The 25,444-nt window shown below is 41.8% G+C and overlaps 1 protein-coding gene across 7 annotated transcripts in view; it reads right to left on the bottom strand.

The window, feature by feature from the left end:
- Positions 1-1,305: 1,305 nt before the first annotated feature.
- LOC117270924 (BTB/POZ domain-containing protein KCTD1-like) overlaps positions 1,306-25,444 on the bottom strand; it is an 84,114-nt gene continuing 59,975 nt past the window's right edge. For 2 of the 7 annotated variants that reach the window (XM_033648935.2, XM_078169063.1), the window contains exons 4-5: positions 15,640-15,945; positions 1,306-1,712 (exon numbers count right to left, since the gene is read on the bottom strand). In XM_033648935.2, the coding sequence (XP_033504826.1) occupies positions 1,554-1,712; positions 15,640-15,945 (465 nt within the window). In that variant the 3' untranslated portion in view covers positions 1,306-1,553. Of the gene's footprint in view, positions 1,713-7,133; positions 11,376-11,557; positions 11,687-11,944; positions 12,007-13,656; positions 13,767-14,101; positions 14,759-15,639; positions 15,946-16,007; positions 16,208-25,444 lie in introns of those variants that run through there. The other 5 variants (XR_013491732.1, XR_013491731.1, XR_013491730.1 and 2 more) reach the window with 5 other exon arrangements.

Consider the following 25,444-nt stretch of genomic DNA (forward strand, 5'->3'; position numbering starts at 1 on the left):
ATACATACATATCAAAATGTATGAGTATCCAGCCATCATTTTTAAATATCCTACCTCTAAATATAGAAATCCTTGTGAAATCCATGCAGTCAAATTGTGAGCTGTAGCCACCAGCCATTTCCCAAGAAGAGCTTCAGGTGTCCATGTTTGTGTTTTTGTACCATTCAGTAAATATCAGCATGATGAGAAAGTTCATCTATTTTATGTGTGGACACAGCGCATTTTCTAGCCTCAGTATGTGGTCTGAGACCACAGTGGAGATAAATATCAATAAGGTTGAACTATACTAAACAAACATGTATAAGCAACACTTTCAAAAATGTATATGCAACACTTTTCGGTGTAAGCAAGCACTTCTCTTTTCCAAAATAATCAATCCACCTGACAGGTGTGGCATACCAAGATGAACAACTCTGGTGGACATTTCTGCAGTCAGCATCACAATGGCACACTCCCTCAAAACTTTTGGCCTCTCTCTTATTGTGTTGCGTGATCAAACTGCACACGTATGCTGTAAAGCCCTGTGAGGCAAATTGTGATTTGTGATATTGGGCTTTATAAATAAATTAATAAATAAATAAAATTGATTGATTTTAGTGTGACCTTTTACCATCCCAAGGCACACCTGTGTTGTAATGATAATGTTAAATCAGCATCTTGATATGCAACGGGATGGATTATCATGGAAAAGAAGTGCTCACTAACACAAATTTTGACTAATAGAAAAATTGGAGGGAAACATATCTATTAAAGGCATAAAGAAAGCCTAAGATCTTTAACTTAACCCTGTAAAAATGGGAGCATCCAGTAGTTCTCCCTTTAATATCTCTGGGGATATTAGGGACAATGTGGGCAATGTTGAAAATCACTCAGCAGGACTGGGCTTTGGCACGGTTAAATTTTTTGCATCAATGTGATGCAGTACCTTAACTTTTCAGGTATTATTTCAATGGAGTAGCCAAAGTCTGACATAAGCATCTGGTTATGTTATCCATCAATGATTTCTTAATTGAATTTCCCAGGTATACACTATATCACAATTTCAAATGACTCTTCTGTGATAAAAGATTGAATCTATACTGCACATCCCTAATTACCAGCCTTTATTTTATGTCAACAGAAGTGCTAATGCTAGTGAACTTCAAATTAAGGACCATATTTCCCATGATCCTCTGCCAGTCCCTGCACTGATGGACTTGTACTGTAATGATACCACTATCATTACAGCACTGATGGACTTGTACTGATGGACTTGTACTGTAATGATACCACTATCATTACAGTACAAGTCCATCAGTGCAGGGACTGGCAGAGGATCATGGGAAATGTGGTCCCAGCACTGATGGACTTGTACTGTAATGATACCACTATCTGACATGTATGTAGTAAGTGTCAGTAAAGTATCAAAGAAGACTAACATCTCAGATACATACTATGTAGCTTATTTTTATACTGCAGCATGAGAAATTCTGAGCGTTCATTTCTGCTTAGTTTGTTGACTTGTTTCGTTGTTTTTGAAGTGAATCTGTTCTGGGTTTGACAAACAGTTGAGTTCAGTCCACGAGTTCCTGTTTTATTTGGATGAGGGTCGGGGGATGTTGGCTGCCTCGGCCTTCCCTCCGTAGAATGTATTCACTAAATTGCGAAGAGTCCACTCCACCGCCACATGAACCTGTGATCCAGAATCCTCTCTGCTGTAACCGCTCCAACACCTGCAGTCACACACAAACCAAACAGCAGCAATACAAGATTGAAGTTTGACACGGAAACATTTTCTCCTGTGGAGTGCTGAAGTTGAAAGCGCTGCTGGGAAAAAAAGCATGAGCTCGTTCAACATTTTATGGATCAATTTGAAGTCACTATTACCCCTTTTTCACCAAATTAGCTCTGGTTCTTTAACTAATTCCATTCTGGATTCTTGGAATCCTGATTCTATGTAGGGAACCAGCCTGTTTTTCCACCAGCTTTGAGCAGAACCATTGTAATTAAGAATGTGTCCTCAACTAAGGGTGTTGCACAATGCACAAAGGAAATAATAATTATAATAGATAATTACTGCCTTATTATTGTTGAAAAACGACTCAAACAGCAACCCTCTTTAAGGTTGGTGAGCCTTCAAGCCTCAGTAACTACAGGCCAATTTCAAACCTGTCACCCCTCGCCAAGGTTCTGGAAAGCCTGGTTAGTGATCAATTGAAGGACTTACATAGTAATTTTATTTTATCATGTTATCAATCTGGTTTTAGAAAATCCCACAGTACAGTCACAGCAGCTACAAAAGTTGTAAATGATATTATTATGACCCTAGATAAAAAACAATATTGTGCTTCTCTTTTTATTGATTTTTCTAAGGCCTTCGATACTGTGGACCATGATGTTATGAGGCATAGGTTGGTTAGTATAGGGTTGTCGGATTCAGCTGTGGCCTGGTTCTCTAATTACCTTTCAGACAGGTCTCAATGTGTTAAAGTTGATGGTTGTTCCTCTGATATCTCGGCTGTCCACAAGGGGGTGCCACAAGGCTCCATCTTAGGTCCACTGTTATTTACTATCTATATAAATGATTTGGGTTAAAGTGTCCAAAATGCAAATTTCCATTTCTATGCCGATGACACTGTTATCTATTGTTGTGCAGAGACCTTACAAAAGGCCGTGGAGTACTTGAAAGCTGCTTTTAAGGAAATTGAAGCCCAGCTCCTGCAATTAAGACTTGTGCTTAATGCAGATAAAACAAAAATGATGATCTTTACTAAATCAAAAGAAAAAGCCAGCTGTCTTACTGCTGTGCACACATACCAAGGTGTTCCTATTGAGATTGTTACTAATTTTAAATACCTGGGCTTCATTTTAGATGATAACTTGTCTTTTAAACCACACATTGAAAATTTGGTCAAGAAACTAAAGGTAAGGCTGGACTTCTATTTTCAAAATAAATCGTGTTTTTCTTTTATCTCCAAAAAGAAGCTTGTTGCTGCAACGTTTCTGCCGTTGCTAGACTATGGTGATGTATTGTATATGTCTGTTCCACTTCACTGCTCATGCTGGACGCTACTTATCATGGTGTATTGAGATTTATTACTTGCTGTAAATCACACACCCATCACTGTACTCTGTATGCTAAGGTAGGTTGGCTGTCCTTGTCTGCTCGTAGGCTTCTCCACTGGTACATCTTTATCTTTAAAGCAATCATTGGACTGCTACCTTTACACACAATCCATCTTACAGCTTATGATCCCAGGACTGTCTATCTGCCTCAGTTCCCAGAGCTCGAGTTTGGGAAGAGGGCATTCATGTACTCTGCTCCCTCAGCCTGGAACAGACTTCAAAAAACTCTGAAGCTTCAGAGCTTCATTTCAATTAATGATTTTAAAAACTTGAGTCACAGACTTTTTAATGGCTGAGATGGGAGTATGCAAATGCTTTGGTGCATACTGGAGATTTATTATTGCATTGACTGTGTATATTGATCATTGTATATTGTTTTATGGTGTGTATTGTGCTGTACACTAATCTGACCTTCCTTCCTCGGCGTCCCTATAACCCCAATCCAAGTAAACATATTTTGCCTCTAACCTGACCTTAACTGTCTCACATTCCCAGGGGTTAATGCAAGAAAAAATTTTGTGCCTGAAATGTGGAGTACGGAAGATTTGTGTGCCTGAAATCTTTTCCGGAGCAGGGGGCTTGGTGTTGCAGTCACAAAATGAAGAAATAGAAATGTATGTGTTGCAAAGGAACGTGTTTATTATCAAAAAGAACAAAAAGATTATAGCTTTAGTACTTTTCAGATTAAACTTTTATAGCATAATGAGTTTATAAATAAAGATTAAACTTTCAGTGGTCACCAGACTTTTTGACTTATAGCTCCTACATCTCTTTTTTGCCTTGGTGCTATTTATTTTTAGAAGCTAAATCATAGGCTGTTTGCAAAATTGTATCGCGCTTGATGTGAATTAAACAGGCAGTTACGTCGAAATTTTGCCTCTGGGCAAGCATGTCATCATTGAAATGGATCATATAATGTGGTGGTGACTTTAAAACTTCAGCATAGAGGATTTTTATTGCAACTTTCATTCTGTTTGGTTTCTGTTACCTTACCTTCAAAATTACCGCTGGCTTACCGGAGCCTCTCCCGTTCCATCTGTGCTCTGTGTCTCAATGTGACATGATGTGAAAGCATGCACAGGCGTCAGTGTTGATTGGCTATCACTTGTGCCGTGTAACCAATCAGAGGGGGCTGTAGGCGGGACATTGTTACAAAGCCCAGTGCAGTGGGGACTGCAGGCAGAGAGGGCGACGATTGTATTAGAGCCAAAGGAGGGAGTTTAAAATACATTTATTTGATCGTGTATCGATAAAAAAATGTCCGATGTCGATTATGTTAAACAGTAGGTTGTGTTAACTCGCACACTGTGCGCCTAAATCATTTTCCCAGCTCGCACATATATATATTTTTAGGGGCAAATGCGAGTGAAATGCTCGCACTGCAGAACACTTCTGCCCGTTCCGGACAGAAACATCACCACGCTGGAAATCCGGCGCTGTGCCGGAGAACCTTAACCCCTGCATTCCTATGCACCCATTGTCCCCCTGCCAGCACAGAAGATCTATTCAATCAGCACAGTTTAACTGTGTCACAGTAAAGTGACCTTTTGAGCTTTTGGATATAAAATGCCATCACTTCATTATTTTATCCTATCAGACATTGTGTCAAGTTTAGTCATAATTAGGAAATGAATTCGTGAGTTATCTTTTGTGAGGTCACACTGACCTTGACTTTTGACCTTCGACCACAAAATTCTAATCAGTTTATTCTTCAGCCCAAGTGGATGCTTATGTCAAATTTAAAGAAATTCCTAAACCCAAAATCCAATGAGCATGTTTAAAAAAAATGTGAAAAGGCAACTCATCCCAAATTATTACATTTCCAATTCAGGAAGGACAAAATGCTAACAATTCACTGATTTATTTGCCTCACATCACCATAGAAAACACTTCAAAACCTTCCTCAGAGCATTTAAAGCACACAGGCTCAACTTGGTAACCCACAGTGCTGGAGTAAACACACTGCTGGGAATAATGTGAGCCACATACATGAGTGAAATGACAGTATTTAGTCTAGCCAGACCTGGAAATTTGGGATATGCTACCTTTTCACATTTTTATGCCTTCGCGCCAACGATAGCCATGGCTGGAGGCGTTATGTTTTTGGGTTTTCTGTCTGTCTGTCTGTCTGTCTGTCCATCTGTCCGTCCCTTTATCATGAATGCAGTATGTCAAGAACACCTTGAGGGGATTACTTTAAATTTGGCTTTAACATCTACTTGAACTCTGCAATGAACTGATTAGATAGGCCTATTTCACAAAAAGTTCCCGTCACTACTTTCCTGAGGTTTTACTGTTTGAACTGCTACTATGAGAAAATGTGCCTGTACAGCGCATTTTCTCCCAGTCATTATAGTCATATCTTTGCCCAAAGTTGCAAGTGCAGATGTTGTTCGTCTTGTTGAAAAATTTCAGGGAGATGTGAAAACCTATGTGTTTGTGTTTGTACATGTCAAGTCTCAAATATAACTGCAGGGAAAGTGATGATTAGGGCCAGATGCGGAGGAGCCACATCAGCTTGAGGTAAATACATGTAATATTACATAGCTAAGATTAAATTGCTTTCCTGCTAGTTGTCTGTGTCCATACCAACAGCATGTATAGTTTTATAATACCAACAGCACATGCTGGCATTATGTAGAATGATGTATGTGATATAGGTTACTATATAACAGCAATTAAACACCAAATCCCCTTTGCTAGCCGGGTGTGGATAAATACGTATGTCTTAATTAGTCATGGTTCTGGTGCGAAGTAGATTATCAGCATAGAAATTATTTGGACAAAAAACTACGGGGAACAAAGTATAATTCATTCAGATTTACCGGCACGATAGTGCTTAACAAGAGAGGGGAAGAAAAAGTGGCGACCCCATACCTTTTTCATAAAGTCCAAGTATGTGTTAAGTCCGCAAGGATCCGCTGTTAAAAAGAAATTAATCCAAGTTGTGTTGCCTGTTTTAAGAGGATAAAGAAAAGTGTTGTGTCCACAAATGGTAAATGGACCTGCATTTGTATAGCGCTTTTCTAGTCATCCGACCACTCAAAGCGCTTTTTACACTACGAGTCACATTCACCCAGTCACACACACATTCATACACTGGTGGCCGAGACTACCATACAAGGTGCCACACATGCTACTCAGTTTTTTTTTAAGTCACTCACACACCGATAGAACAGCCATCGGGAGCAATTTGGGGTTCAGTATCTTGCTCAAAGATACTTTGGCATACCGACAGAAAGAGCTGGGGATCGAACTACTGATCTTCTGATTGGTGGACAACCCGTTCTACCTCTGAGCCATGGCCACCCCGTGGATACTTTAGTCCTTAAAACTACCGTCAACTCTTTTTTTCTCCATCTCTCTCTCCATGTGCAGTCTGGTAATTAAATAATTGATTCATGATTCATGTTTCTACGTTTTATACAAGTAATATTCATTCTGGTTAAAATATACAATTTAATAGTATTTCATCTTTGCTTAGCAAGAGTTTTGTGTAAAAGCAATTAAAAGCCCATCCCATACAAATACCTGTCCACAAATATACACAAGTGGTTCAATGACTGAAGCAAATAAAAGCCCTGGCTGTTAATTAATTTTACAGCACAATAAAAGGGATGCATTAGATTCATAAATCCGTTCATTAATGTGATGCTTCCACTAAACTCACCTTATCTCCCTAGGTCTTATATCTGTTCTGTTGTTATATTTGTTATTTATATTTGTATGTATAAATTGACCAGGTAAGCTACTTTTGCCGCTTCACTGGCGTAACGAATTGGCTGAGCACTGAAAGCTAACTGGCACTGGGTTAGAAATTGTCAGCAAGTATTAGGGTCTCCAGAATATTTTGCTGGTGGAGGAATGTTTGGTTCAGGGCCGGAAACAGGAGGGACTGGCTGGTCAGTTGAGGCTGGCTGTGGGCTAGGAGCTTGAGGTGGGGTGGCTGGAGCTGAAGCTAAACGTTCATTGAGTGTAGCAATTGCTGAACTGACCTCCCGCAGCTGCTCTGAGCGACGCTTTAGGGTCACCTCATGATGGCCTAAATGCTGGCCTTGCAGGGCAATAGCGTGTCTCAAAGCCTCATTCTCTGCAGAGTCCATTATTGGACAGATTGTACTGTAACGGGTTTTGAATGGTGGACTCCAAGGCAGAGAGAAGAGGCGGAGCGCAGTGGAGATCCAGGTGAGGGCAGAGTGGATAGTTGGGCAGATATGGCAGGAGTAACTGGGTTGCTGACTGGACAGAGGACTGGTGTTGGAGACCGGTGCTGGACATGAACTGAGGCAGAAGAGAGAAGTAGTTATTCCTCACAAAAAACATGCAGGACAAAAATGCACAATGAAATGGCTGGAGAGAGACTTACAGCATGAACTGAGTCTACAATCTGGCGAGGTCTGGCTGTTTGAGGCAGGTTGTTATAGTGAGCAGATGATGAGTGATGAATGACAGCTGAGTAGGCTGGAGGCCCAGCTCCTGCACACCAGACACCATTCCAACTTTGTACTGCAACTGCTGCACAGCATTTCTATCTGGATTTATAAAGTTAATCTTATCTTATCATAGCATGTGCATCTTTATTGTGCAATAAACAACTTTACATACAGTTGTGAAATATATGACAACTTTGACTTTCTTCAGATCACCTTTGAAACTACTAATACACCCCGTGAGATGACAGCATATACATGCTCTTGTGTTTGCTGGAAGATGTTTGTGCAACTACTTGTTGCATTACTTTACCAGACAGCCCATTTTAGCACTCTGGGAACCAAAAATGTTACAGCTGCTCTTGCTTGCACAAGCAAACAGCAAGCCTGCCACAGGCCCTGCACCCAGGTAAAAAGAAAAAGAAAAAGAAAAAGAAAAAATAACTCAGTCTTTATTCCTTTTAATTTGATAACAGTCACCAACAAAATCTAATTTAAAAGGCCATGACATTTGGAAAACAGTTAACAATCTTGCACAAAATGTGACATATTCTGTCAGGGCATAGCTCCAGAACCAGTGGATGAGCTTGTAGTGTGAAAGCCTAAATCCTCTGGCAGGAACTGTGCAGTCTACGCTGTACAAAGCTTTATGGAGGTAATTTTAATATCCAAATACTAATAAAAATATATCTTCACATAAGGTTACAAGAAATATACAGAGACACAAAGACATGATTACGTTGTTTTAGGACCTTTGCCTGACAGTGATGTATTTGCTGGAGCAGCATCCCACATTCCTCTTGGACCACAGCAAAGATTGTTGATGGAATGTCTGCTCTCACTATGGTGGAATCAAAATTTGGAGCTGTCCCAAAGGGTTCACTCTTATCATATCAGTGTACAGCTGTGTTGCCCAAGGATGTACTTCACCATCCAAACTTTTCTAAATTTCCCTCACTACCTTTCTCACATTACACCCTCTTCCAACACACCATTCTGTTCCTGGTTGCTGGGCTGAACAAGTGCATATGCAGAGTTTATAGGTGTCACCTGAAATGTCAGGGATAACTGAAGAGGGAACACAGGATCAATTCAACAGCCCACTCTAGGTTAGCATGCGTCACCCTAGGCTTACTGCAAGTAAGTTTTATGAGGTAGGTCATGTGAGGTCAGAGTCCAGTGCAGAAACATTCACACACAAGAATTTTTAAGGGTGCCCCGCAGACCATGGCCATGTGTAGATGAGTGGAACTTGAGCAACAGGTTCTTCGGCGCTATGCAGAGACATTTTATGTTAATGTTTTTCCATGTGGTCTTGTCATTCGCCCCAATGCTCCACACCTTGGCAAAGTGGTGAACCCAAGTGAGGACCCTCCCTATGGCCTAGTTGAGGTCAAGTGCCCTGATGAAGAAGACATAGGAGAGGCATCACAATTCGAGTTTGTTCAGGGTCAATTTAAACTGAAGAAAAAGCACACCTAACCACTGGCAAATCCAGGGTCAGCTCACAATCACTGGCTTAGCTTGGTGTGATCTGGTGACAGATACCAGGACTGACTTCACAGTGGAGAGGATGTGGAGAGATGATGAGCTCATGAAAGAAATCATGGCCAAGGTTGATGACTTCTACTTCGACTTACATTCATGTTTTGCTAGGGAGCAAAAAGTGACAACAAAAAGTGACATACTGACAGTGGAGGAAAAAATATTAAGATTTGGTACAATTCATTTTAATTAAACTACAAATGCAAAAATTGAATACTCCACTACAAGTATAAGTCTCGAGTTCAAGATTCTACTGAGGTGAAAGTACAGAAACATTATTTGGAGATAAAAGTACCCATTCCATATAAAACTGGCAACAATGACTGGTATACTATGTTTTTACACAGGAAACAATGTGGGGGCCAGCTGGTAGCAAACAATCTTGTATGGCCGCTACACAGTAAGTTAAAATATGTTTCTGAAAACAACTGAGGCAAGAAACAGGCAATGCAGTGACAGAATCTTGGTTCATATTTGATCAGCACTGTGTAGTTTTACAGTTCAATCTAACAGTGTGGCGGCCAGCTGGTAACAATCTACAGTTAAAGAGTAACTTAAAATATGATTTTGATGATATCTGAAAAGAGTAACAGAATTTGGTTCACCAGCACTGCCTAGTTTTACTGATCGATCTCAGTTCTGTCTAGGTTTGAGAGCGCAAGAGAGAGAGGCTCTATCTCACTCTATCTGTATCTATACTCTTTGTATCCGTGGTGGTGGGCATATGAAAATGCAAAGGTACAATCAGTAGTTCAAGCAAAAGCCCCAGAGCCAGCAAAAATTTAGAGCTAAGAGATAAGCAGGGGGATCTGGGTGCTGGTAAGATGGAGGGAAGTTTAGCACAGTTCATTTACACATGCTACCCACATTGTTATGATACAGAGCTGGTTAGAAATCAGCAAAGTATCCCTTTAAATATTCTTAAGCCTATCGTAAGTTTTTAAAGAAAAATGTCAACATTATTTATAACTACAGCTGTTAAAATTTAAGAGTAAAAAGTACAATATTTGCCTTTGAAATGTGGTTGAGTACAAGTCTTAGGAAACATGCTGCGGAGAAACTGGATTTAAGTACAGGTACCCCCAAAACTGTACCTGAGTACAGTTTTAAAGTAAATGTATTTAATTAATTTCCACCACTGCAAACTAATGAATGAAGATCTACTGTTTTGATCTACTGAAGTATGAAATCTATTAAATAACTATGTGTTTGTTTTTCTATAAATGTAGTAGTGTAAGGGTAAATTAATTGCTGAATTTGGTTGTAAATTAAATCTATTGTGCACTGTGGTTCAATATAGGATTTTTGAAACTGTTACAGTTCTTTCTAATTATTAAAAAAAACATAATTATTTCAAATCAATGAAGACAGATAGCATGGGTTAAAGGACCTCATGTGTTCAGATCCTGAGAGTGGATGTTACAAGTCTTAAAGCAGATGGGTATGTTCAAGAAAACATCTTGCGGTGCTTACTAAATATTAATGACGTTGTTGTTCATGCTCTGTGATACTTATCTTGGCCCTGCTGCAGAAAGCTACCTGTGCAACTGCCTTGTTAGCAGCTTTCCTCCTGCCAGGCTGCAAGAGAAAAGGCCTGGAGTTCATAGCTGTAAGAGAAGGTCAGCTTCCAAAGACAATGGATGGGCACCCTGGCTAATGTAATTCTCAATCTGGCCTCCAGACAGACCAGGTTGCTGGAAAGACACAGAAAGCAGCATGCCGCCGGGAAACTTAGTCCTCTGTGTTTTTCTTAAACTGCTTTGTTAAAAGCAATATATTACTATACATGCTTTGAAATATCTGGGGGGAAAATGTTTCACTGCTGGTAATTTGGCAGACTAAGACGACTAAGACAAATCCCACCAACCAACATTTTGTGTGATGTACTGGCAGCCTAGCAGGTCATGGTCTGTGTCAGGCGGGATCTCTGGCTCCACAGTAGGTACCAGGCCATTCTGGAGGAGAACATTAAAATCAATTCAAAATTAATAACCGTCTGAGATCCTGATAACACGCCTCCACTTGGCAAATCCCAACCATACCTCTTATACTGGGTACAGTGCTTCGAGAGCCTATTGAGACCTGTAGAACAATAAGCCACAGGATGTTTGTATGCTGTGGTGGTTGTGCTCATTCTGCATTATGTTGCTAAAATGTGCAGAGAATTGTAAAGATTTCTCGATAAAGAAGGCTTGCGCTTGCATGTTTTCAATTAGAATGTAAATATAATCCATTTTCACCTTGTGTCGTGGTCTCTCCATCTGTTCCATTGCGACAAGCTGTGCCTTTGTTCACCTGGAGCAAGAAAACCACAACACACCCAGTAACGTAAAGGGGTCAACACAAGGAGCACCTGAAGAAGTGTGCATTCAACTAGGCTCAGTTGCCACTCTCCTTGATGCCGACAACAATGTCCTTATCCATGACAATTTGTGAGAACAGCTTGATGCTGTCTGATTTGTGGTAGAGTGTCTTACGTCAGAAGATGCCCCGACCCACGCAGTTGGAGACTGACGTGTCAGAGGGAAGGAGGTGGTTACTGACACAGCAATGGTTCTCCTTCTTGTCCTCCACGTTGATTTTCTGGAGACACTTCCCAATGATTCCTTGATAGAAGAAATCATTTCAATTTCATACTCTGCAGTCACCTCTGATTATAGACTATAAACTAGAGACGCATTGATGCACATGGTTCGCAGCTAAATAGATTGACAAAATAATCTGCTGATAGTAATGTTGTCCATATAACCCTGATTACTAATAGGTCACTAAGAGTAGGTTAAGTGCTAAAGTACAAAAATACATTAAGATAATGCATTTTATCACAGTTGTATGAGGGTGAAATTAATAGAGGAAATATTTACCTGGCGAGAGATGGAGAGGATCCCATTTTTTTGAATGCCTGGAGCACTTTAAGTACGTGTTTCTGTTGAGGAAAATAAGAACAGTTGTTACCACTCAGTTACACAAAATGGAAAGACATAATTTTAAGAGGAGCTGTGTGTTACTGACTGATGATGAGAAGAGCTGTGTGTTACTGACTAATAAGGAGGGGAGGCTTTGGATGATAAGATGAGCTGTCTGTTCTGATTGATGAGGAGAGGAGACTTTTGATGATGGGAGGAGCTGCCTGTTCCGACTGATGAGAAGGGGAGCTGTCTGTTAATTGAGATGAGGTGTCAGAGGAAAGAAGGGTTTTGATGAGGTGTCAAATTTTGGCATCACGAGAAGAGAGAACAACAGCCAGGCAGCATGCTCACTCTACCCAGTATTTGACCTCACCTTCAAGATCTAAAGGACCCTGATAGTTCACCATGCCCAAATGCAGGACTCTTTTATCTGTCTAATTGCTCGTTCAACAAGAATACAGAGTCTGGCTATGGCCTGGGTCCTGTCAGTTTCCTCTCTACTGAACTGGCTTTTCTTTTTTAAGGGGGGTAGGTGGCCATAGGGGGGGTGTCACCCAGGGCGCCATTTAGGCTAGAACTGCCACTGGTGGAATGATCAATTTGGCCCGACCATCCACCAACAGCTTTTCAATGAGGAAGCCCTTGTCTGTCATGATCTCATTCCCTGGCTCCAGTAACTCCAAAATCCCTGACTGCCTTGTCAACTTCTTGTCAGAGATTGAGCCAGTGAATATCGTAAGTGAGTTGTTGACCCACCTGGCCACTATGTGAGTCGGTAGGGTCAGGTGGGTCAACGACTCATATTGTGACCTTAACGACTCTGAAACTAAGAGCTCACGTGACCCCCTACGACTCTGCAAGGGTTCCCACCCACACAGTGATCTCTAGTGTCTCTGGGACGCTAGAGATCACTGTCGTGGGACCAACTAGACGAATCACTGGTGAAAGGAGGTTCCCACCTGATGACCCCAAATATCCTGCAAATTCGTACCAGTCATTTAGAACTGAAGAAGCTTCTTGGATGAGAGGTGAAACGTCTTCAAGAAACGCAAGCAAGTCCAGTTGCCTATGATATAGCACTTAGGATTACCATGACCTGGATGACTGAGAATCTTCACTGACAAGCCAGTGAATAGTTTAGATGCAAAAGTGATGGCACCACAGGGTACAACTCCAATTGATGCCTTGAATGTAGTATAGCTCTTGTACATGGAGAATGTCTCGGAGAGAAGGGTAAGTGCCTCTGGGTCTCGCAACTGAACTCTGTACAGTCAACAATGACCCTCAGATTTGGGCTGTACTGCTGGAATTTAACAGGCATTGTTTTTCTCACCTGCTCCCGCGTCATCCAGATTTAAACTGATCCCAACACAAGGTACAAGTAATTAGACCATGTGATCAAAACATGGCTCACTGTAGAAATGCCCACCCCAATTATCTCAGCCAAAACCCTATCTCTGAGGCCAGCAGCGACAGGCAGGCAAAACATGAAAAACTCATCAATAAGCTGAAGTTTACGTCTTGGGCTTGGTCTGATAACCTCTTTCTCCATAGTGGCAATTCCAATCCTGCTTGCTTTGGACCAGTACACAATCCTGGATGCAGAGGGCTCAACAGATCTCCAGAAAACAAAAAAGACATGTTTGGATGGGAACCGTGTGAAGTACCTGTAGTCTTCTTCAGACACACACCATCTATCCAGTAATGGTCCAGAGAGAGAGGCACGACACCTGTTCCTCCAGCTCCTTCATTTTTTTCAGTGCCTCATCCAGTGCACCTAATAAAAACAAACAGTAAAACAAACATTAATATTTTCTATTAATAATAATTAAAGACAGCTGTTCTTCACTCTCCCTCCTCATTGACTCTCTGTTGACAAAAATAACCAGGCTAACATTAGGACTTGAGAGCTGCTACTACACTTTTATTGCATCTATTTTATGAATTAAATGCCATCATATACGATTATTATGTACTGGAGAGATAATGTTACGACAGTCACCTTACTAACATGTATAAATGGACAAAACCATAGTCATAATGCTGTATGCTCATGTTCATAGCCAAGCTAATGTTAAGACTGGAAAGCTTCTATTAAACTTTTTTTACATCTATTCAAGGAGTTAGATGCCCTGTCGTGTCATTATCAAAAACTCGAAACGTGTCGTTACGACAGACACTTTATTAGCACGTAACGTTAAACACTGACAAAACTACAGTCATTCCCATAACTTCTGGCACAAGACGCTTGCTTGGAGTCAAGCTAACGTTAAGACTGGGGAACTGTTAACATATGCTAGACATAGATTTTTATTCCACAACATTAGGTTGTCAAGTGTGTAACGGTATCTTAGGTAATTATCTTTTTACAGATTAATAACTGAAACTGATATTGACTCATTGTGACTACGTGTGGCTACTGTATTTATCCAAGTCGTTAGCAACATGCTACACTCACCCGAAGGAGGATGACAGTTGTAGTCATGTTCCTGCACCATCACTGCAGAAGGAACATGATGTTTCCTCCACATTACAACCACTTCTTCCGGCCGTTTGAGTCTGGCACTGTTTACATTCTCCCCAGTAAATCCACTGAAATCTTGACGGTACAGCCTGAGGTTTCGAACATTTCCTACCAGACTCTGGGTGGGCCAAGACTTCTTCCTCCTTAAAGTACAGGGCACACACAAGTGTTGCCTCTCTTCATGGTAAATCCCACTCCTTGATTTCTTCTTATTGACAAAATCCATCTCCGTCTTAGATCCTCGTCTGTTGGAAAGCCGTGAAATGACAAATAGGCCTATCGTTGTTTTTTCTTCGAATTTGAGCAAAAAGGTATGCTACACGTCTGACTGCTTCTTGACTCCGCCATTGTTTCTACCCAAAAGTTAAGTTAACCGGATGCAGATTTTCCCTACATCAGTTTCCTGCTCGCGATCTGTGAAATAGACCTATTTTGTTTGTCAAAGGTCAAGATCACTGTGACCTTGCATATGTCTCACTTTTGAGAACTGGATAACTCCACAGCACCTGGAGGGAGTTTCTGCAAATTTGACACTGATCAGAATTTAGTGGTCAAAGGTCAAAGGTCAACGTCACTGTAACCTTGCATACATCTCATTCTTGAGAACACTATATATTAAGAACACCTTGAAGGCATTGCCTCAAATTTGGCATAAACGTCATGCATTCGTCTCATTCTTGTGAGTGAGATATCGCCAGAGTACCTGGAGGGACTTTATTCGAACGCAAGAATTTTTACGCTAATTATGACAAAACTTCACACAAATGCTCAAGAGGATACAATGATTATTTTATATCCAAAACATTAAAGGTTAGCTTCACTGTGTCATCGTAGTGTTCTGCATTTAACACCTTTCTGGCCATTATTCAATATCATAACTCAAGAACAGAAGGGGAGACATTTGGTCAGATACTAAATTGGTAACACTAATCTTGAAGCTGTGTTGATTGTATAGATCTTTTGTGCTGTCGGGGGGACAATGGGTGTGAAGCATTCAGACATGGATGTAAACTCTAAGAGAAACTTGACTGATGCATAGAGGCATACAACTACGGGGCGGTAATTGCAGTTTGGAATATGCTAATAGGTGTTGAAGGGTTTGAAATTCAAACTGTGTGTTTTGTACCTGGATAGAGTTGAGGTGGCAGTAGCTGTTGAGTGGGAAGCGAATGATGTGTGTTGAGTCCTCACTCCAGCTGGTGTTCAAGGAACTGGACATGATGTCTCTGACCTCGGGAAAAACCTCCTCGATCACAGCCTGTTGGGCGCTCACGCTGATCCTCTCACCAAGCTCTGGTGCCACATGAATCATGACACACTCACACTCCAGACACACACCCCCGCATTCCTGCTCAGTCCTCCAGCGCTCCAGCTCAGCCTGCAGAGGAGCCAGCTGGAAGAAACTGGCCTCTTCATAAAGCAGGGAGAATTCCTGCAAACGCATACACACGGAAAACACGCACAATATACATGAAGACAAGCTCAGAGACTTGCACACACAGACAAAAGAAACAAAGACAGAAAGCTTATGAATATACCAGGGCTGTACACTTCTGTTCAGTTGGTCGATTAGTTGGTCAGTATGCTCAGTTGCCGGTGTCCACCAAAGCCTTTGTTCAGCACCTGTATTTGTCGTCTGTGACGGTTGGTCTTTGTGGTATTTGTCCCAGCCCTTCTCCACTGTGAATGGATGGCTAGTGACAGTGACAAGCGCAGCGTTTTACCCAAAGTTAAACATTTTTCAACTCTCATTTTTAAACGTAAACATCAATAATGTTGCGTGGTCTGCATACTTTCATCTACATAATATTCATCGTCTTTGCCTGTCAGTTACACCTCACAGAGCTGCTATCCTTGTTCACTCTTTGGTTACATCCCCTCTTGATTATTGCAATTCTGTCCTCTTTGGTCCCCCTCTCAAGTGTCTTCATAAACTTCAATTGGTCCAGAATTCAGCCGCCCATATTATTACTAGAACCTCCTCCATAGATCATATCACTCCTGTTCTCCAGCAACTTCACTGGCTTTCTGTTAATCTTGAAATCACATTAATTTCAAGATTCTGCTTCTCACCTTTAAGGCCCTTCATAATCAAGCCCCTTCCTACCTATCTGAACTCCTTCATATCTACACACCCTCCTGTTCTCTGAGATCCTCTTCTGCAATTCAACTCATAACCATCTGCCTGCTTGACTCTCATGGGCTCTTGAGCCTTCAGCTGTTCCGTTCTATTATCAGTCCTGTTTAGTTCTTGGTGGTGAGATGGACTTGTGCATGCAGCTCAGGTGGACGCTCCCAGTGATACAGAGCACAGTTTATTTTCATTTTATATTACCATGGACATCACATTTATTTTTCTCTCAGGGCACTCCACTTGCCTGAACAGAGAATTTACTTGCCCTGGGAAAGTGTTAATGTCGAGTCCTGCAACAGGAAAAAAATGCTTTGATGGACACACAACACTACCAGGTAGAGCGCACTTAGTGCACTGTGGCGATTTAGCTAATCTAGAGATAACGTTAAAATCTTTCTCCCCCATCAACCAATTGGTTGAAGAGTAGGTAGAATTTAATTCAACCGAGTTTTTTTTGGGTTGAATACAGCCCTAGAAAATACACACAGATGCACAAAATGCACACATGCAAGCACAGACCCACGAACATACACAGATACATGGACAGATATACACTGAGCAATAATTAACATTGATAAACAGCAATCACACAGTCATGACTAACCCCTTTCAGTAAATGTGAGAGGTAAACATCTGCCATATTTTACTTCAAATAATCATCAAAATTTGACCATTTGTCACTCAGAGATACATTTGCCACCCTTCTGCAGAACACACTTATTTGTTAAATTAATTTTACATACTCAGTACATTTACATGACATTTAAGAAAATGGACTTATTGTGTTAGTTTAACTATTTAAAACTTTTAAAATACATGTAAACGTATTAGTCCAATTGCAACTGTACTAAATCAGATTTCTCAAATTCAAACTAACACACCCAGACAATGTGATTGAGAGTCGAATTACTCCTGCATGTATACAGGCAGTCAGACCCAAACTGACTCGGCACTCTGCATATACTCCACAGTTCCTGTCCCGGGTTTTGACCTGGAAATCAAATAGCATTAAGCGTTATTGCATAATAGAAGTAGAAGCTGGTAACAACAAAGTAAAATCTACAGTCAGACCTCTGCATTTTTGGATGGACCAGGAGACACAGTTCATGCTTTGTCAGCTGAAAGAGTTAAACATTTTAAAATACATGGATGGGAGGAAAACACAGAACGGCGATTGTTTGGTCTGTGACGTAATAGGTCAACCAGAAAAGGTCCAATACTAACAAGCTGAAAGGGGGCATATCGCCACTTATTGTAATGGAGTCTGATATACTTCTATCATTACATCGATTCCCCTCCCATGCTTGTATACTGGGACAAGGACAGTAGTCCAGTTAAATGGCCCAGTCGAGCTGTAACTGTAGCTCCACTTAACTGTGCATGCAAACGTACTGAGTGATAATTTCAGGGGACAAAATACTAAATTAAGCCTAATGCAGACAACATGACTTGTCAACACGGGTCGTCTAGCTTTTGACTTTGTTGTGAGCTGTCTGGGACAATACAACAGTTTACCAACCTGTTTGATTTTAGTGCATCCTAAAACAGGATGTGCTTGTAGTTGCTGCATCTTGGTGATAGGTTTGAGACAGGATATGAGCTGTATCCAATGAAATTGCAACAGGGGACAGGGGGCAGAGAAGGAGTGAGGTGACCACACACATCATTTGCTCTAGCCGCAGATCTGGTATAATGTTGTAATAAGTGCACATGAGATCACTTGTCACTTGCGCATCGACACAAATGATGTCAGCGTGTAAACAATGTTGAGATTTTGGAAGTCTTGTAGTTTTCAGTGGCTTTAAGGTAAAGTAAATAAGGTTATTGAGTGCACAAAGACCATACTTTGTGTCAAGGCAAAAAAAATGGTGCTGCCTGCACACATTATGTTTGGGCCTAAATTTTAATTTTTCTACAAACACGCATATGCCATCAGACTGACTTTAGGTGATTTTCTGCATGGGGGTCACATAATTATGACAATAAATGAATGAATAATAAAGTTAGAGAACTAGAGTTTCTTTGGATGTGGCTAACTTAGCTCAGAGAGAGTAGCCTACCAGCACTGAGGTCAATCCCAGAGTATGAGGCTTTTTTTTTTCTCTCTGCGCTAATATTTAGCCACAATTACTGTAAATAAAATTGATGTTGAATCAAGGCCCACTTCTTCAAAAAATTTATTCTGGATCAGAATGGTCCAAATTTTGAAATCATTCGAACATTGGATTGGATCTCCCTGATCCAGATACAGACTTTTCAAGATTGCCTAATCCGGACACCACTGCTCTAAATGGGACTACATATCACAATGTAGGCAGTCTGCCAACAGAACACTGCAATTAGCACTTATCAACACAGGTACGTCAAAGACAACAAAACAAAGATCTTTGATTTTTTTTTCTTTTTCAGCTATTTGTGAGATTATTTTGTGGGGACATCCTTTTTTGTCTAATGCTTTGTCTTCTTTATCATGGTAAATGGTAAACGAATCAAGTGCAAAATATAAAGACACTTATATAAATATATATTTGACCACTTTAAAAGTTTTATTACATTTTGTTCCTGAAATCCACCCTGGAAGCATCATTCTGCTGGGATCAGGACAAGAGAGAGAGAGAGAGAGAGAGAGAGAGAGAGAGAAGGTGCTCTGTGTATTACAGGAGGACCCTGGCAGACTAGGCCTAAGTCCGCCTCACTAGGGGTTGGTACAAGGGAAGCTTGAGCCAGCCCTAACTATGAGCTTTATCAAAAAGGAAAGTCTTAAGTCTAGTCTTAAATGTGGAGACGGTGTCTGCCTCCCGGACTGCAACAGGAAGATGATTCCACAGGAGAGGAGCCTGATAGCTGAAGGCTCTAGCTCCTGATCTACTTTTGGAGACTTTAGGGACCATGAGTAACCCTGCATTCTCAGAGCACAGTGTTCTGGTGGGATAATAGGGCACTATGAGCTCTCTAAGAAATGACAGAGCCTGACCATTTAAAGCTTTGTAAGTTAACAGTAGGATTTTAAATTCAATTCTGGATTTTACAGGGAGCCAGTGCAGAGAAGCTAAAACAGGAGAAACATGATCTCGTTTCTTAGTTCCTGTTAGTACACGTGCCGCTGCATTCTGAATTAGCTGGAGCGTTTTTAAAGACTTATTAGAGCGACCTGATAATAGGGAGTTACAGTAATCCAGCCTAGAGGTAACAAAAACGTGGACCAATTTTTCTGCATCTTTTTGGGTCAGGATAGGCCTAATTTCTGCAATATTACGCAGATGAAAAAATGCAGTCCGTGAGGTTTGTTTTAAATGGGAATTAAAAAACAAATCTTGGTGAAATGTTACTCCGAGGTTTCTTACGGTAGTGCTAGAGGCCAGAGCAAGGCCATCCAGAGAAACTATATCATCAGATAAAGAGTCTCTGAGTTGTTTGGGGCCAAGAACAATAACTTCAGTTTTGTCTGAATTTAACATAAGGAAATTGGTGCTCATCCAGGTTTTTATGTCTTTAAGGCTTTTTTGAAGTTTAGTTAATTGATCAGTTTCTTCTGGCTTCATCGATAAATATAATTGTGTATGATCCGCCTAACAATGGAAGTTTACAGAGTGATTTCTAATGATGTTACCTAAGGGAAGCATATATAGAGTGAATAGGATTGGTCCGAGCACAGAACCTTGTGGAACTCCAAAACAAACTTTAGTACGTAGAGATGATTCCTCATTAAAATGAATGAACTGAAAACGATCAGATAAATAAGATTTATATCAGCTTAGTGCAGAACCTTTTAGGCCAATTAAATGATCCAGGCTCTGTAGCAGAATTTGATGGTCAATTGTGTCAAATGCCGCACTAAGATCTAATAAACAAGTACAGAGATGAGTCTTTTGTCTGAAGCAATCAGAAGGTCATTTGTAATCTTAACTAGTGCTGTCTCAGTGCTAAATGTACTCTAAATCCTGACTGAAATTCCTCAAATAAATTACTATCATGGAGAAAATCACACAGCTGGTCTGCGACTACTTTCTCCAATTGGTCTATAGTTGGCTAACACCTCAGGATCCACGGTGGGCTTTTTTAGAAAAGGTTTAATTACAGCTACCTTAAAGGACTGTGGTACATAGCCTGTTAATAAAGATATATTTATCTTATATGTCTTATATGTGAGTGTTAACTAAAGGTAAGACTTCCTTACGTAGCCTAGTTGGGATGGGGTCTAAAAGACACGTTGATGATTCAGATGATGAAATCATTGCAGTCAGTTGTTGAAGAGAAAATGGGGAAAAGCTATCCAGATATATATTAGGTCTTACAGCTGTGTTTGAGGGCAGATTGGTTCCGTTTGAGGGCAGGAGGTCATGAATTTTGCCTCTAATAGAATTTTGTCATTAAAAAAGCTCATAAAATCATTACTGCTAAGGAATACAAGGCTCAATAGAGCTGTGACTCTAAGTCAGCCTGGCTATAGTGCTGAAAAGAAACCTGGGGTTTTTCTTATTTTCTTCTATTAATGCGGAGTAATAGTTTGCTCTGGCATTGCAGAGGCCCCTCTTATACGTTTTGAGACTGTCTGCCCAGATTAAATGAGATTCTTCCAGTTTGGTTAATTCCTTTCACATTTTCGCGGTATTTGTTTTAATTTTCGGGTTTGAGAGTTATACCAAGGAACGAAATTTCTTTGCTTTGTTAACTTCTTTTTAAGAGGTGCTACAGAGTTGAGTGTTGTTCGCAGCGAGCCTGCAGCGCTATCGACAACATGATCAATTCGGGAGAGTTTAAAGTCGGTACAGGAAACCTCTGTTACAGAAGGACATGGTATTAAATTTAACGTTGATGGAATCTTTGCCTTGAATTTTGCGACTGCACTATCTGATAAACATCTAGTATAGTAACTGTTGCTGAGTGGAGTGTAATCAAGTAAAAAGAAATCAAAAGTTATTAAATAATGGTCTGATAGAGAGGGATTCTGTGGAAAGACTGTAAGGTTATCAATTTCAATTCCATACGTCAGAACTAGATCGAGGGTATGGTTAAAACAGTGAGTGGGTTTATGTAAACCCTGACTGAAGCCAATGGAGTCTAATAATGAGATAAACGCAGAAGCGAAGGAGTCATTATCAACATCAACATGAATGTTAAAATCACCTACAATAATAACTTTATTTGATTTAAGAACTCAACTGGATAAAAACTCTGAGAATTCAGATACAAATTCAGAATACGGGCCAGTACACAGCACAGTACGCTATAACAAAAAAAAGTGGCTGCGAGGTTTTCCAAGTCGGATGTAAAAGACTAAGAACAAGGCTTTCAAAGGAATTATAATCTAGTTTAGGTTTAGGGCTAATTAACAGACTAGAGTTAAAAATGGCTGCAACTCCCCCTCCTCGGCCACTGCCTTGCGGAATGTGGGTATTATTATGATTGGGAGAAGTGGATTCATTTAGACTGACATATTCATCTTGACACAGCCAGGTTTCAGTGAGGCTGAGTAAATCAATATGATTATCTGATATTAATTCGTTTACTAACACTGCTCCCCCCTCCCCCCTCTGGGTAGGCCAGACCACAACCTGGTGCACCTCAACCCCTGCTATGTACCACTAGTTAGGAGCCAGCCTGCGACCATGAGGACAGTGAGGAGATGGTCGGAGGAGGCTTATGAGACACTGCAGGGCTGTTTTGGGGTGACAGACTGGCAGGCACTCTGTGAGACACATGGGGAGGACATTGATGGGCTCACAGAATGCATCACGGACTACATCAGCTTCTGTGTGAACTACACTGTCCCAGTCCATTGTTATCCAAATTACAAACAGTGGGTAACAAAGGACATCAAAGCCATTCTCAACACAAAGAAGAGGGCCTTCAGAGCTGGTAACAGGGAGGAGGTGAGAACAATACAGGGGGAGCTGAAAATGAAGATAAGGGAGGCTAAGGAGAGGTACAGGAGGAAGCTGGAGAGGAAACTCCAGCAGAACAATATGAGAGAGGTCTGGAGTGGAATGAGGACCATCACTGGCTTCAGGACCAACAACAACAGAGGAGTTGAAGGCAGCGTGGACAGGGGCAATGAACTGAATCTGTTTTTTAACAGATTTGAAACTGCTGGCCCTGCCCATCCCCCCCGCAACTCTTCTGCTGTCTGTCTTGGACAACCATCACCCACTCCACCCTCCTCTCTCTCACACCCCAACAGCCTCCTGCGTGAGCCCTCCTCACACCTCTTCCCCCCGTGGCCAGACTGACTGCACTCTCCATCATGAGGACTACACCCCTCCCCCACGTGTCGTCACCTCCACAATGTGCTTCACTGCTGACCATGTGAGAAGACAGCTGATGAGACTCCACTCAAATAAGGCTGCAGGCCCTGATGGTGTCAGCCCCAGAGTGCTCAAAGCCTATGCCCCCCAGCTATGTGGAGTACTTCAGCATGTCTTCAATATGAGCCTGTCTCCAGAGGGTCCCCATGCTGTGGAAGACATCCTGCCTCGTTCCTGTGCCAAAGACGTCGCGTCCCAGTGGCTCCAACGACTACAGACCCGTGGCATTGATCTCCCACATCATGAAGACCCTGGAGAGACTCGTCTTGGAGCAGCTCCGGCCCATGGTCAAGCCACTTTTGAACCCCCTCCAGTTCGTCTATCAGCCCCGACTTGGAGTTGAGGACGCCATCATCTACCTGCTCAACCGCGTCTACGCCCACCTGGACGAGCCGGCGAGCACAGTGAGGGTCATGTTTTTTGATTTCTCTAGTGCGTTCAACACCATCCGTCCAGCTCTACTGGGTGGCAAGCTGACAGCAATGCAGGTGGATGCCCCCCTGGTGTCCTGGATTGTAGACTACTTGACTGGCAGACCACAGTATGTGCGCTTGCAACGCTGTGTGTCAGACAGAGTGGTCAGCAATACCGGGACCCCGCAGGGGACTGTCCTCTCTCCCTTCCTCTTCACCCTCTACACCACGGACTTCAGCTATTGCACTGAGACCTGCCATCTTCAGAAGTTTTCTGATGACTCTGCTATAGTTGGATGTATCACCAAGGGTGATGATGATGAGTACAGGGCTGTTTTGGATAACTTTGTCACATGGTGTGAGCAGAACCATCTGCAGCTCAACGTGGCAAAAACAAAGGAACTGGCTGTGGATCTGAGGAGGACCAAGACACCGGTGACCCCTGTTTCCATCCAGGAGGTCAGTCTGGACATTGTGGAGAGCTATAAGTACCTGGGGGTACACATGGACGATAAATTGGACTGGGCTAAGAACACTGACGCTCTCTACAGGAAGGACCAGAGCCGTCTCTATTTTCTGAGGCGACTGAGGTCCTTCAACATCTGCTGGACTATGCTCAGGATTTTCTATGAGTCTGTGGTGGCCAGTGCTATGCTCTATGCTGTTGTGTGCTGGGGCAGCAGGCTGAGGGTGGTGGACACTAACAGACTCAACAAACTGATCCGCAAGGCCAGTGACATCACGGGAACAGAGTGTGACTCTCTGATGGTGGTGTCAGAGAGGAGGATGCTGTCCAAGCTACGAACTATCTTGGACAATGTCTCACACCCACTCCACCATGTGCTGGTCAGGCACAAGAGTACTTTCAGTGGGAGACTCATACCACCTAAATGTACCACTGAGCGCCACAGGAAATCATTCCTGCCTGTGGCCATCAAACTGTACAACTCCTCCCTCTGAATGGCCCTGAGACTATTTCGCCCACTGTCAACATGTGCAATAGTTTAATTTAACTTGTGCAATAACCCCATTTCACCTTCAATCAATCAATCAATCAATCAATTAATTTTATTTATAAAGCCCAATATCACAAATCACAATTTGCCTCACAGGGCTTTACAGCATACGACATCCCTCTGTCCTTATGACCCTCGCAGCGGATAAGGAAAAACTCCCCAAAAAAACCCCTTTAACGGGGAAAAAAAACGGTAGAAACCTCAGGAAGAGCAACTGAGGAGGGATCCCTCTTCCAGGACGGACAGACGTGCAATAGATGTCGTACAGAACAGATCAACATAATAAATTAACAGTAATCCGCATGACACAATGAGACAGAGAGAGAGAGAGAGAGAGAGAGAGAGAGAGAGAGAGATGCAGGTAATGACAGTAGGTTACAACAACATTATTGAAAGTAATAATATTATAGTTATAGTTCTGGCTACTGTGGTACAATATGTTGAAAGTATGTATTAATATCTGGCAGTATACATGTGTGACAATAGTCATATGTGTATAATAACAGTAGAAGTATGACTATTGACTAATGATGGCAGCAGCAGCAGGAGGCATCTGGCAGGACCACGGCAGCAGCACAACCACACATGTCACGCTGTCCAGGCACCGCTGCGATATGAGTTAATCTGAGAGACAGTGGAGCACAAAGGCTCCGGAGAAGAAGCTGAGTTAGTGACATCCAGAATGGCCGAGTTAGCAAGATGCAGTAATAGGATACGAGAGAGAGAGAGAGAAGGAGAGAAGGTGCCCGGTGTATTATAGGGGGGTCCTCCGGCAGATTAGGCCTAAGTCAGCCTAACTAGGGGCTGGTACAGGGCAAGCCTGAGCCGGCCCTAACTATAAGCTTTATCAAAGAGGAAAGTCTTAAATCTAGTCTTAAATGTGGAGACGGTGTCTGCCTCCCGGACCGTAACAGGAAGATGATTCCACAGGAGAGGAGCCTGATAGCTGAAGGCTCTAGCTCCTGATCTACCTTTGGAGACTTTAGGGACCACGAGTAACCCTGCGTTCTCAGAGCACAGTGTTCTGGTGGGATAATATGGCACTATGAGCTCACTAAGATAT

The sequence above is a fragment of the Epinephelus lanceolatus genome, chromosome 6 (assembly GCF_041903045.1).
Source record: "Epinephelus lanceolatus isolate andai-2023 chromosome 6, ASM4190304v1, whole genome shotgun sequence".
NCBI lineage: Eukaryota > Metazoa > Chordata > Actinopteri > Perciformes > Serranidae > Epinephelus > Epinephelus lanceolatus.